The sequence below is a fragment of the Lipotes vexillifer genome, unplaced genomic scaffold (assembly GCF_000442215.2).
Source record: "Lipotes vexillifer unplaced genomic scaffold, Lipotes_vexillifer_v1.1 scaffold557, whole genome shotgun sequence".
Lineage (NCBI taxonomy): Eukaryota > Metazoa > Chordata > Mammalia > Artiodactyla > Lipotidae > Lipotes > Lipotes vexillifer.
Window position 1 is genome coordinate 977377 of NW_006789913.1, and position 13650 is coordinate 991026.

Here is a 13650-nt window from a genome sequence, read left to right on the forward strand (position 1 = left end):
ACTGCTGTGATGTCTGGAAGAGAGAGGGCTTATTACTAAATGTGCATTTATAGAAGTAAAATGCCTGTGGGATGATAGGTTTTGAATTTTAAGTTGAGTTTCTGTTTTGTTAGGATAAAAAAAACTTGAGAAGAGGTTATAATTTCTGGTTTTCTTTATTTTCAACCAGTAATTCTCAATGGGGTTATATGTCAGAATCATCTGGCAGTCTTTTTCAAACTACAGGAGTCTATGCTCACTCTAACTCTGGAAGATTGTTTTTCCTTATTTAGCTTATAAACATATAAATTTCCTTATCTATTTATTAAACGTGTGTATGTTCATTGAGCACTTTCTGTGCTAGGTACTAAGGTGGGTTGGGACGAAAAACGGTTGAGAACCACTGTTTTAAACTGTTACCTGAAGATTGAATTAGCTGTTAAGTGATTTTGATATTTTAATTTTCTGTTGTTTTGTTTTTAGATGTAATGGAAGACCTCTTCAACTACATAAATCCACATAATGGCAAACACTCTCCCATGGTGGCCAAGTCAACAGTGGATATTGTTTTGGCCAATAAAGATGTATGTATAATGCTTTGGTGAAAAATTTTTTATAGATTTTTTTTTTAAGAAAATAAGCACATTTTAAAAAATTTAAACACTACAAGAGATAGAGGTAAAAAGTAATTCTTTCTCCTTCTCTGAATCCTAGTTTTCCTCTCTAGAAACAGCAACATTTTGTCATTTTAAAATGTATTTTTCCAGAGCTATTCTATAATACACGTATGTGTACCTTTATTTTTCCTTTTAGTGGTAGTGTACTGTGCATACTATTCTTTCTGTTACTTTTTCACTTGCTAGTATATCTTAGAGATAGTTCTTTATTAACATTTATGAATTACCTGCATAGAATTCCATTCTATAGCTGTATCATCATTATGCATATATGTAAGAATTGCTCTAGTGATGAATATTTGTTTTCCATTTTTCACTGCAGTGAATATCCTTGTATGGTAGCACTTTACTTGTAAATGAGTGTATCGGTAAGGTAAATCCCTTAAGTGGAGTTGCTGAGCCAAAGAGTATGTACATTTAAAATTTTAGTAGACATTGCTAAACTGACTTCCAAAAAGGTGGTTCAGGTAAAATTTTGAAAGATCTTCTTGCTCAGCAACTTAAAAATTATCCATTTGTGTTTCAACCCCTTTCTTAACTGCATCCCAGAGAACAGAAGTTAAAAGATGGGTAGGTCCAGCCAGCCCTTTTGCACACAGGATTTATTTACCATGGATATCTGCACAGATTAGAAACCACTTTTAACTGTAGGTAATAGGATGATTAGTCGGCTGTCTCTAAATATGTATCTGATGTTAAAGAGACTGAGAGAAAACTGAGTTGTGTGTTGTTCATATGTATAATCTTGAAGACAGGTGAAAAACAAAAATAAAACGATGATAGCAAAAACCTGTACCTAAAAAATAAATATTGATAATCAAGTATTTCAGTTCTCCATTATTCATGCAAGGCCCCTACCTGTCTTTGGGAACAAAGATGCCCTTAAAAATTTAAGAGGAAGGGAAGAGTTTTTTTTTGTTTTTACATCTTTATTGGAGTATAATTGCTTTACAATGGTGTGTTAGTTTCTGCTTTATAACAAAGTGAATCAGTTATACATATACATATGTCTCCATATCTCTTCCCTCTTGCGTCGCCCTCCCTCCTACCCTCCCTATTATGGTTTTCATTTTATGACACCTTATACTAGTCTTCCACTTACGGAATCAACATACAAGTTTCTTTTTTTTGGCCACGCCCTGCAGCTTGTGGGATCTTAGTTCCCCTACCAGGGATTGAACCCGGCAGTGAAAGCATCGCGTTCTAACCACTGGACTGCCAGGGACTTCCCACAAGTTTCTTTTTCAAATAAACTTATTAAGTCAAAAAAAGTGAGAGTGAAAGTCTTAATAGAATGGGTGGTAGTTGACACAAATCATGGAGATGAGATGATACCTGAATGAATGGAATTTGGAAAATGTTGAAATATACTGTGTAAAGCAGTATTTCTCGGGCTCTAGAGCGCAGGCTCAGTAGCTGTGGTGCATGGACTTAGTAGGGAAGAGTTTTGTATAGATTTTTCAAGTCCTTGAACATGGATCCTTATATGGAAATACTGATAGTATTTTGAAAGACTGGCTCCACATTTCTCTATCCAAAATGATTATTTGTACCTAATTGCTTTTGTTTTCTTTAAATGGCTCTATAGCCTACAAAAGCCTATAACAATGGCCAGTTCTGCTTTAAAATATTACTGTCACAGCAGTAGTTTGTTTAAAACCTGTTAAAGGACCATGGATTTGATGAGCCTTAGAATTAACGTAATTATTTATCTTATATATTGTTATGTGCAGTTTAAAATGGAAGATAAAAATACATATTATTAATTATATGGCTCCGATACTTTTGGAGTAATAGCTAATCTAAAAACATGTTTAAGGGTGATAATATAGTCCCTTTTATGTTCATGTTCTTTCCCTCTTCAGAGATGTACTGTAAACCTAATAGGGAAAGTTTGGTAAGTCACATATATATTTTTACTTATATACAACTTATACTTACATATTTTCTTCTAGTCCTTTAATGTACATGTTTTTAAACCTAATTAGGATACTCAATTTTTATAATTTTTTTTTCTTGACATCAGGTATGGATTTCTATTTTACACTAAGTAATACTTAGTGTTCTGTCTTTTATATTCTATGTCAATTTTAGTTCTGGAGTTAGGGCTGAAAGATACCAGAGTGTGTGAAAATAAATCTAATTATCTTAATTATGGGTTTTGTTTTTACCTTCACCAGCGCCTGAATTCTGCCATTATCTATGACCGAGATTTCTCTTATAATTACTTTGGCTTTAAGGTAAATAATGGGTTTCAAATGAGTGGGAATTCTTCCTTGAATCAGGAAATACAGGTTTTTGTTTATGTTTTAGTGATACAATTATAGAGGTAGTAATTTGTTAGGAGTTGGGGGACCTGTGGGATTAGTGGGGTTAGGGTGGTGGTGGTTGTTTGAATTAAGGAAAGATAGCTTATTCATTTGCAATTTTCAAATTTTCCAAATATTACTTCTGGATACCTTTGGAGTTATGAAATAATTTGCCAGAATGATTCCGTATTCTACTGTTTATGCAACAACTGTTTACTGAATTCCTACTATGTGCCAAGTGCTTTTCTAGGTACTTTTGTGTTGATAAACAGTATTATGTAGTGATTGAGAACATGAATATTGGTGTCAGACCACCTGGGTTCAAATCTCTGCTCCATTTCTTATTAGCAAGATACTTAATCTCTCTGTCCTCAGTTTCCTCATCTTTAGAATGGGGATAATAATAAAATTTCAACGGCAAATTCTCTTGAGGAGTGAGTGTGTGTGTTGCTTTGATCAATGCCTAACCTGTTGTAAGCACTTCATAAATGTTAACCATTATGATGTGGTGATGAGTACTACAACTTCTGCTATTAACATTATACGTATTAACATAGAGCTGGCTTTTTCCAGAAATTTTCAGGCAGTCTTTTCCAAAACAAATAGCCAATTGATAATGTTCCAAGCTAAAGCTAGTAAAACGAAATATGCTATTCTTGTCATTTAAGATTATATTAAAAACGGAGAAGATTTAAATAGATTGCCTTATTGTGAATGATATATCTACTATGTCTTTAAAAACTATGCTCTGGAAGTTTTTTGTTGTTTTGCTTTTTCTAGACGCTGGAGCGATCCTATTTGTTGAAGATCAGTGGAAAAGGTGAGACATGAGTGTGTTTGTGTGTTACATTTTCTATTCATTATATTGAAAATAGAGCTTTGAGCTATTAGCCTTATAGCACTTCTATTTCAACTCTAACATTTTAAACTTCAGGTTTAGTTTATGAATAATTTTGCTCCTTATTGGTGTAAAATTTTTAAAATTGTCTTTTGGTGTTCCTTTTTTTGACCCAAGTACATATCTCAGCCTAGTTTTTCTCACATGTCCCATTATGTGAAAATTCCTCTTTTGTTTTTAGTGGCTGAAAGACCACAGCATATGTTGATGAGGGTATCTGTGGGCATCCACAAAGAAGATATTGATGCTGCTATTGAAACATACAACCTTCTTTCTGAGAGGTGGTTTACGCATGCCTCTCCCACTCTCTTCAATGCTGGCACCAACCGCCCACAACTTTCTAGGTATGTGTCATCTATAGTCGCTTTTAATGTTCTGAAATGCTTTTGCTAGGGAAATAAACCTTGACCTGAAGAAACTAGGCAGTTCATCACATAAAAATTAATTTGATATACCTGGTTTTTTTTTTTTGTGGTACGCGGGCCTCTCACTGTTGTGGCCTCTCCCACTGCAGAGCACAGGCTCCGGACATGCAGGCTCAGCGGCCATGGCTCACGGGCCCAGCTGCTCCGCGGCATGTAGGATCCTCCCGGACCGGGGCACGAACCCGTGTCCCCTGCATCGGCAGGCGGACTCTCAATCACTGCGCCACCAGGGAAGCCCTGATATACATTTAATCACTCCTGTTCTGATTAAATGAGATTTACTTTCTGGAAAGCTCTCTTACTGCAGTGTGGTAAATGAATTGGAGAGAGACAAATGCCGATAATGAAATTTTAAACATGATTGTGGTGATGGTTGTACAACTCTGTGAATATACTAAAAACCATTAATTGTGCACTTTAAATGGGGAGTTGTGTGGTATGTGAATTATATCTCAATAAAGTTTTTTTTTTTTAAAGTAAATACTGACAGTAATTAGAGGACTCTAATCATAGTCTGTATGAGAGATTATGGTATTTTGGGTTAGGGAGGTGAAAGTAGAGATTGAGAGAAATAGACAAATTTAGGAGATTTGGGAGGTAAAATTGATAGAATTTGATGATTTGGATATGAGTCAAGAGTGGTTCCTGAGTTTATGGGTAGAGTAACAGGATTTATTATGGTGCCATTTTCTGAGAAAGGATACATTGGAACAGAGTCTGGTAATTTGTAAAAAAAAAAAAAAAGACTAATATACCCTAAGCAAGTTTGTTTTATCCGAGGAACTCAAGGATATGCTAACATCAAAAAGTGTATTAATGTAATTCATTGCACTAACATTTTATATCATTTAATACTTTCATAATAAAAAAACTAGCAAAATAGATACAGAAAATAACTTCCTTTATTTGGTAAAAGATAATCCACTAAAAACTTAGATCTATTGGACCTCTGTTTTCAGCATTGTAGTGGAGGCCTGAGCCAGCATTGTAAGATAAGGAAAAAAAAGATTGGAAATGAGGGAACGAAACTGTAATGATTCCTGAAGAGCATCTACAGACAAATTTTTAGAATTAAAAAGAGATTTCAGCAGAATATCTGGATGTAAATTCAACATAAATTAATCAGTTGAGTTTCTGTATTTTAGCTGTTAGAAGATTTAAGTTTAAGACATATCATAATACTGGAAGGTACCCAAGAATAAATATAATGAAAGGTGTGTAAGGCTTTTAAGGAAAAAAATTCTAAAACGTAACTGAAGGACATTAAAAAACAAATAAATGGAGAGTGATCTTGTATTCATAAATGGATTTAATATCGCAACAGTGTTGGCCTTCCGTGGTGGCGCAGTGGTTGAGAGTCCGCCTGCCGATGCAGGGGACACGGGTTCGTGCCCCGGTCTGGGAGGATCCCACGTGCCGTGGAGCGGCTGGGCCCGTGAGCCATGGACGCTGAGCCTGCGCGTCCAGAACCTGTGCTCCGCAACGGGAGACACCACAACAGTGAGAGGCCCGCGTACGGCAAAAAAAAAAAAACATTGTAACAATGTCAGTTTTTCCCAAGTTAATCTATAGTTTCAGTGTAATTCCAGTCAGAATTTCAACATGCTGATTCTAAAATTTATATGGAAGAGCAAAATGCTAAGAAAAATCTAGTGCTGCTCAAAGATATCAGGTCCTAATCCCTGGAACCTGTAAATGTTACTTTATAAGGAAAACAGTCTTTGCAGTTATGATTAAGAAAGATCTTGACATAGGGAGATTATCCTGAATTATTCAGGTGGGCCCTGAATCCAGTAAAAAATATCCTTATAAGAGAGAGGTTGAGGGAGATATGATACATACAGAAGAAAAGAAGGCAGTGTGTAGATAGAGGCAGAAATTGGAGTGATGTGGCTACAAGCAAAGGAGCCACCAGAAGCTGGAAGAGGCAAGGAATATATTCTCCCCTAGAGCCTCTGGAGGAATGTTCTTGATTTTGACCCAGTGAAACTGATGTTGAACTTCTGGCCTCCTGAACTGTGAGAGAATAAATTTCTATATTAAGCCACTGAGTTAGTGGTATTTGTTAGGACAGCTACAGGAAACTAATATAAATAACAAGATAGTTTTGAAGAAAAAGTCCTACCAGATTTCAAGACCACTATGAACCCATGGTTTGTCTATCCCAGAGTAAATACCATACTTTGTGATATTTACTCTGGGATAGTGTAGTATTTGCTCTGGCCACTGGAACATAACAGAGAGCTCAAAAGAGATTCAGGCTTATATGGGAACTTGATGAATAACAGGGTGTCATTGCATTTCATTGGGAAAACAGTGCTAAGGAAATTGGTTATCCTATGGGGAAAAGTATAATTAGATTTCCCTTCATCATGCCATATATAGAAATAAATTCAAGAGAATGTGAAAGTAAAATCTTTTAGAAGAACATATAGAGAAAATAAATATTTTCCTTCTCAACTTTTTAATATGAATTTTAAACATTCAGAAAATTTAAAGAAAAGGACAATGAACTCCACCCATGCACTCACTTCTGCCTAGATAAAAATTTACTAACATTTTGCCATATATATGTATTTTTATCTTTAAAATTAAAAAAATTTTTTTTTGGCTGAGTCATTTGAAAGTGAGCTGCAGACATCATGACTATCAGCCTGCATCTTGATAGATTCTATATGACCTCAGAGTAGTGAAGGATTTCTTAAAATAGATATAATAAGCAAACAATATAAGGAAAAATTGACTACATTAAAATTTAAAACTTCTGTGAACCAAATACCATGAAAAAAGTTTCAGACTGGGAGAAGATATTTGCAGTGTATGTTAACTGTTGAAGGATTATAAGAAAAAGACACAAAACGAAATAGAAACATGGGTTAATTTGTAGAAGAAACTGATTGGCTAATAAACACGTGAGATGATAAACTTTGCTGGTGATTAAGAAAATGAAAGTTAACATCATAATGATATATTTCATACCCAACAGATTGATACAAATTAAAAGGCTGATAATAGTAAGTATTGGTAAGAATGTGGAACATAGGGAACTCTCATGCATTGCTAGATGGAGTATACGTACCCATTCACTTTGGAGAATCTTTAGTAAAGTGGAACACATGCATATTTTTTGGCCCAGAAGTTCCTCTCCTAGGTTTATACCCTATAGAAATCCTTAGACATAAGCACAAGGAGGTATGTTTAAGAACTTTCACAGCAGCATTGTTTAGAATAGCAAACAAATTGGAAATAATCCAAATGTCCACCAGTAGGCAAATGGACAAATATATTGGTATATTCATACCATGGAATACCTTACAGCAGTGAAAATAAACTAGTTCTATATGTATCAGTAGGAATGAATTTCTAACACGGTATTGAGTTAAATAAAAGTGGGTTACAGAGAGATAAATTAATATGGAAACAGAAATTTAAAAAATGTGGAACATATGTCAATGCTAAAAGAACGTAGAAAGGCATGGGAGTGGTATATGATTGTAATTAGGTTATATTTGTCTTATCTTATTTCTTGAGGTAGGTGGTAAGTACAAAGTATATGTTATATTATTCTCTATGCCTTTCTGAATGTCTGAATATTTAATAGAAAAAGTCAACAGAGTTCATCTGATTGGTTGAATATTTAAGTTAGTGAAGGGATCATTGGAAGACTAAGGTTCCTGGGGTAGGAGGATAAGATCCAAAGCACAGGTAGAAGGGCTGTCTTCAAAAAGACTGTAAGGAAGCTAAATTTTGATGGACATACCAAATTTGGTTCAGTATTGGATAGGTGGGGTTTTTTCCATAAATGTTTAATTTTTCTTGGCTTACTAATAGGTTGAAAAGGTGTTATGTATGCTTAGGAATTTACATGAGAAAATGTTATAATGGCACATTTGCAGTCTGGTGAACATGGAAGCTAATATTTTTAGACTTATCTCTAAGCCTTCCTTCCAGGCTTAGCATCTAGTGTAGGCAGCAAGGTGATTTTAAAACAATAGAACCGGCTCGGTTCTTTGTGGCTGTCTGGAGGGGTGGGATAGGGAGGGTGGGAGGGAGGGAGACAAAGAGGGAAGAGATATGGGAACATATATATATGTATAACTGACTCACTCTGTTATAAAGCAGAAACTAACACACCATTGTAAAGCAATTATACCCCAATAAAGATGTTAAAAAAAAAAAACAAAAAACAATATATGTTGATATATCTTATTGTGTCATATCCAGTAAAAAGTTTTGTTTTGTGTTTTTCCTTCTAAAAACCCCTAGGAATTTTGTAAGCTTCAAATTGTTTATTTGCCTAACTTACTATCTTTGGATTATATAGTCATTTTTTGATTCTGCTTTGCTTCGGTTCCTTGCTGAGTTGTGACTTTTTTCCCCTGTAGCTGTTTCCTTCTGAGTATGAAAGATGATAGCATTGAAGGTATTTATGACACTCTAAAGCAGTGTGCATTGATATCCAAGTCGGCTGGGGGAATTGGTGTTGCTGTGAGTTGTATTCGAGCTACTGGCAGCTACATTGCTGGGGTAAGCCTCTGTTGTGTGACTAAAAGTGTATAGGCTTAGGGGGATTCAGGTCCATAAGCAACCAGGCTTGTGATTGAGAGGGCATTTGCTGGGGCTTGGGGGACCTGGATCTCTGTTAATTACTTGCTGGCTGTGTGACTTAGACTGAGTAGTTTCACCACTTCTGGTCTCATTTTCATCTGTCTTATTAGAGGTTGATTAGATGGTCTCTAGGGTCAGATTTTGGAATCCTGATTTATTTTATCAATAATGATAGCATTATTATTATTCATTGCTCACTACATGCTGAATCCGTTGTAAAAGTTTTATGTGAATTACACATTTAACCCTTACTACAACCTTATGAGATAGGTATCATTACAGACACAGTAAACTTTATTCCTTACAGTAACTTTGTGAGTATAGCCACAAAGTCTTCATTTGATAAGTCAGGAAGCTGAAGCTTAGAAAGCTAAATTACTTCTAGAGATTACTCACTTAATATGTGGTAGAGCCAAGATTCAAGCTTTGAACATTGTCACTTAATGAGGTAAATTTCATCTCTTCTAGTTCACTATTCACTGGGAGTCAAGATCATGGTTTTGGGTAGAATCTAAAAAATAATACAACTGGATGTATATGCAAAACAGAAACAGACTCAGAAACAAACTTGTGGTTACCGAAGGGGAGAGAGAAGGGGGGAGGGACAAATTAGGGGCATGGGATTAACAGATACAAACTGCTATATATTAAAATAGATAAGCAACCAGGATATACTGTATAACACAGGGAATTATACCCAGTATATTGTAATAACCTATAATGGAGTATAATATGCAAAAATGCTGAATCACTGTGCTGTACACCTGAAACTAACTATTGTAAATCAACTATACTTCAATTAGAAAAAAAAAAGAAAAAAAAGGTAATCATTTTGGTTAAGTCCTGGATTTAAATCCTATCTTCACTAATTACTAGTAGTGTGGCCTAGTGCAAGTTATTTTACATCTCTGAGTTTGTTTCCTCCTCTGTAAGGTGAAAAAAATATCTAACCCTAAAGAATAAAGTTAGAGTCCAGAAGAAAACCATTCCATTACGTGGTGTTCATTACATAATAGTCGGGTGAGCCATTGCTCACTTATCTTTCTAGGTTGTTTAAAGGCTTGCCTTGGGGTTAGAAGGATTATTTTAAAAATTTGATGAGGTATCTTTTAGTCTTAGGAGTTTATGTTATTTTTTTTCATCTTCATTCTAGAATCCATTTATTGCTGAGAATCTCCATTTACCTTATTGTCTTGATTTATCCATTGCATATAATTCTTATTATAAATTGTCTTGAATTCTTTTGGGAAAAAGATACTGTAGTAGCGTTTTTACTCTACCCAAAGTATTTCTTTATATAATGACCTTTTGAACGTGTGGGGTTTAAATTTAGCTATCCTGATTTTGGATTCTTTTGACTTGTAGTTGTTATTTCTCATTGTAAATTAGAGATGCCATGAAATAACTTTGTACATAATTGCGATTTATTCAGCAAAATTTTATGTTGGGCATTATGTTTTTAAAGCAGAGGGAGAAATGGGGAGCAGATGAAACTGTAGACTGGGGGAGAGTAATTTGTCCACTGTTGAACCGTTTTGTTCTTTTTCTTGCTGAGCCCCCTATTTCTCCTCCAGATGCCTTTATCCTCAGTTTCTCTTTCAGACTAATGGCAATTCCAATGGTCTTGTACCGATGTTGAGAGTATATAACAACACAGCTCGATATGTGGATCAAGGTGGAAACAAGGTATGCTCTGTTACTGAAAGTCCTAGAAACCAGAACTGAAAATCTTTTCTCATATATGCTTATAATAAGATGGCTCATTGTGTATGTTTCTAACAACTTTGCTTTTTTTCCACTTTTATGATCAATTTAATGAGTATAATTTTTACTTTTAAGTGTATACAATTGAAGTATACATTTTGATGATTTTGACAGATGTATATACTTGTGTAATCACACCAGTCAAGACATAGAACATTTCCATAACCCCAACATGTTTCCTCATGCACCTTTGTATTAATCACCCATCACTCCCACCAATACATACTTTATCCCTGGTTCCAGGCAGCCAGTGATTGAGTCAGCTGTCTTACATGACAGTTTATTTGCAAGGAATTTCTAAAGTTGTGATTCATATTGATACCTAACCTTGAAAAAGGGTTGTAATATGTTTTCTAGGTTTTTCTTTAAAAAAAGAAACCAAAACAGAAAACAAAACTGTCTATTTTATAGAAGGAAAAGTAAAGTTGAGAGTATTAGATCATTTATCCAATGTTATCAGCAGGATAGTTTGCAACTATCTAGCCTGTCTTTTATGGATATGTAGGCATAGTAATCACCTATTAGTTTATGAATTTCCTTCTGATGCACTTAAAAAAATCTGTGGGGGGCGGCTTCCCTGGTGGCGCAGTGGTTGAGAGTCCGCCTGCTGATGCAGGGGACACGGGTTCATGCCCTGGTCCGGGAAGATCCCACATGCCGTGGAGCGGCTGGGCCCGTGAGCCATGGCCGCTGAGCCTGCACGTCTGGAGCCTGTGCTCCGCAACGGGAGAGGCCACAACAGTAAGAGGCCCGCATACCGCAAAAAAAAAAAAAAAAAAAAAAAATCTATGGGGACCTTGATGAGACATACCACCTTTTTGACCTTTTGAGCACAACATTATTGTCAAAGTTAAAGTGATTTTCTTTGGGCTTTACATACATGTCACATAGTGTAAAGTGAGCTGGACGACTGCTGAAGTGGAAGCTCCATCCCTAGTTCACTGTGTCATTTTGGATAAATTATTTAGTCTTTTATTTTTCTTGTATTTTTAAAATAAATTTATTTATTTATTTTTGGCTGAGTTGGGTCTCTGTTGCTGCACGAGGGCTTTGTCTAGTTGCGACGAGTGGGGGCTACTCTTTGTTGAGGTGCGCGGGCTTCTCATTGCGGTGGCTTCTCTTATTGCAGAGCATGGGCTCCAGGCACGCGGGCTTCAGTAGTTGCAGCACGCAGGCTCAACAGTTGTGGCTCATGGGCTCTAGAGCACAGGCTCCTAGTAGTTGTGGCTCACGGGCTTAGTTGCTCTGTGGCATGTGGGATCTTCCCGGACCAGGGCTTGAACCCTTGTCCCCTACATTGGCAGGTGGATTCTCAACCACTGTGCCACCAGGGAAGTCCTATTTAGTCTTTCTTGTTCCACATTTTCTTTATGTTAAATGCTCTTTTTTACTGCTAGAATTGTAAGAAAACTACTACTACTTTATATTTTTATAGTACTTTTATTTGTATTATCTCATTTAATTCATTAATTGTAGTGAAGATCCAAGGAGATATTATTGAAGTGGTTTGGAAAATATGAAGTTTCTTTGTTTTATTCTGATTCTGAGAAGAATGATGATTTGTTTACCATTAGCGACCTGGGGCATTTGCCATTTACCTGGAGCCTTGGCATTTAGACATCTTTGAGTTCCTTGATTTAAAGAAGAACACAGGAAAGGAAGAGCAGCGTGCCAGGGACCTCTTCTTTGCCCTTTGGATTCCGGATCTCTTCATGAAACGAGTGGAGACTAATCAGGTGAGAGATAGGTACTTGTTAGTAATAACAACTTGATTCATATAAGTTTTCTCCTCAGTCATCTTAAATCATGCTTAGGAAGAGTCCACCTATATGTTATGCAATGGAAAGGCATGCTGAACAAGTTAAGAGATGCCATTCTTGCCTTCTTGGATTTTTATTCTATAAAGTAGATGCTATCTGACCTAAATGGTTGAAGGGTCATGAACAAACATGCAAAACTAGATGTTTGGGCCTGAGCCTAAAATTATTATTTCTAAAGCAAATTTTTAAGACAGTGTATGGAAGCCACAATATCCCTTGCAGTGTTCCTAATGGACTACGTGTGGTTGGTTATTTGAAGTTTCTTATGGTTGGTACTCTTCTTCCCTTTGCAGGACTGGTCTTTGATGTGTCCAAATGAGTGTCCTGGTCTGGATGAGGTCTGGGGAGAAGAATTTGAGAAGCTATATGAAAGGTATGGGAAAAATATGAGAGTAATAATGTTTTAACTGTGTGTTTCTTTTATTTACAGGATCTAAATTTTAAAACTACGTCAGTCATTAGCCAGTTTCTAGGAATCTTGAGAAGCATCTAGAAGAGAATGTGACTAATAATTTTATTTTGGTCATGTTTTCTTCCTGAATCTTCACCAAAATTTTGGTTTGTCTTCTTTCTTGAAACTTTGGGACATGTAAATAGGTATTCAGGTTTTTTTAATTGATCCTTTAAAAAATTAATGCAAAGAGTTACTTAGCAGGGTTATTATTAATTTGCTTTGTCATAAAGTACATTTGACAGAACAAGTTATGCTTTGTATAGTACACAGGAATCAAGGGCAACTGGGACACACATGTCAATAGTTCATTAAATAATAGCACAACAGTACTGCTTTAGCACAGTAGCACAATTTGAGGACTTCAGGTTTTGTTCCTTTTTATTATGGAAGGTTTTGTTGATTTAGTGGGATTGGCTTTAGCCATAGTAAAATAAATATCATATTCCTAATTTCTTTCTCTTAGCAAAACTTAGTAAGAAATTTAAGAGTTTTCAATATTTTATATTTTGGTGTTTCTCTTCATGTTATCTGCAATAAAGATGTTCCTTAGGGAATATTAAAATAATACTAGCTTTGCCTTTCAGTTATGAGAAAGAGGGTCGTGTCCGCAAGGTTGTAAAAGCTCAGCAGCTTTGGTATGCCATCATTGAGTCTCAGACAGAGACAGGTACCCCGTACATGCTCTACAAAGATTCCTGTAATCGGAAGAGCAACCA

General features: G+C 35.8%; 1 protein-coding gene across 1 annotated transcript in view; it reads left to right on the forward strand.

Moving 5' to 3' along the window:
• The window catches only part of RRM1 (ribonucleotide reductase catalytic subunit M1), a 36087-nt gene that overhangs the window by 10231 nt on the left and 12206 nt on the right, over nucleotides 1-13650 (forward strand). The window contains 10 exon segments of the mRNA XM_007472276.1: nucleotides 463-563; nucleotides 2837-2896; nucleotides 3746-3785; nucleotides 4045-4207; nucleotides 8674-8815; nucleotides 10499-10582; nucleotides 12235-12396; nucleotides 12774-12853; nucleotides 13519-13639; nucleotides 13641-13650. The exon segment at nucleotides 13641-13650 is cut by the window's right edge and continues 92 nt beyond it. Of these exon segments, the coding sequence (XP_007472338.1) occupies nucleotides 463-563; nucleotides 2837-2896; nucleotides 3746-3785; nucleotides 4045-4207; nucleotides 8674-8815; nucleotides 10499-10582; nucleotides 12235-12396; nucleotides 12774-12853; nucleotides 13519-13639; nucleotides 13641-13650 (963 nt within the window).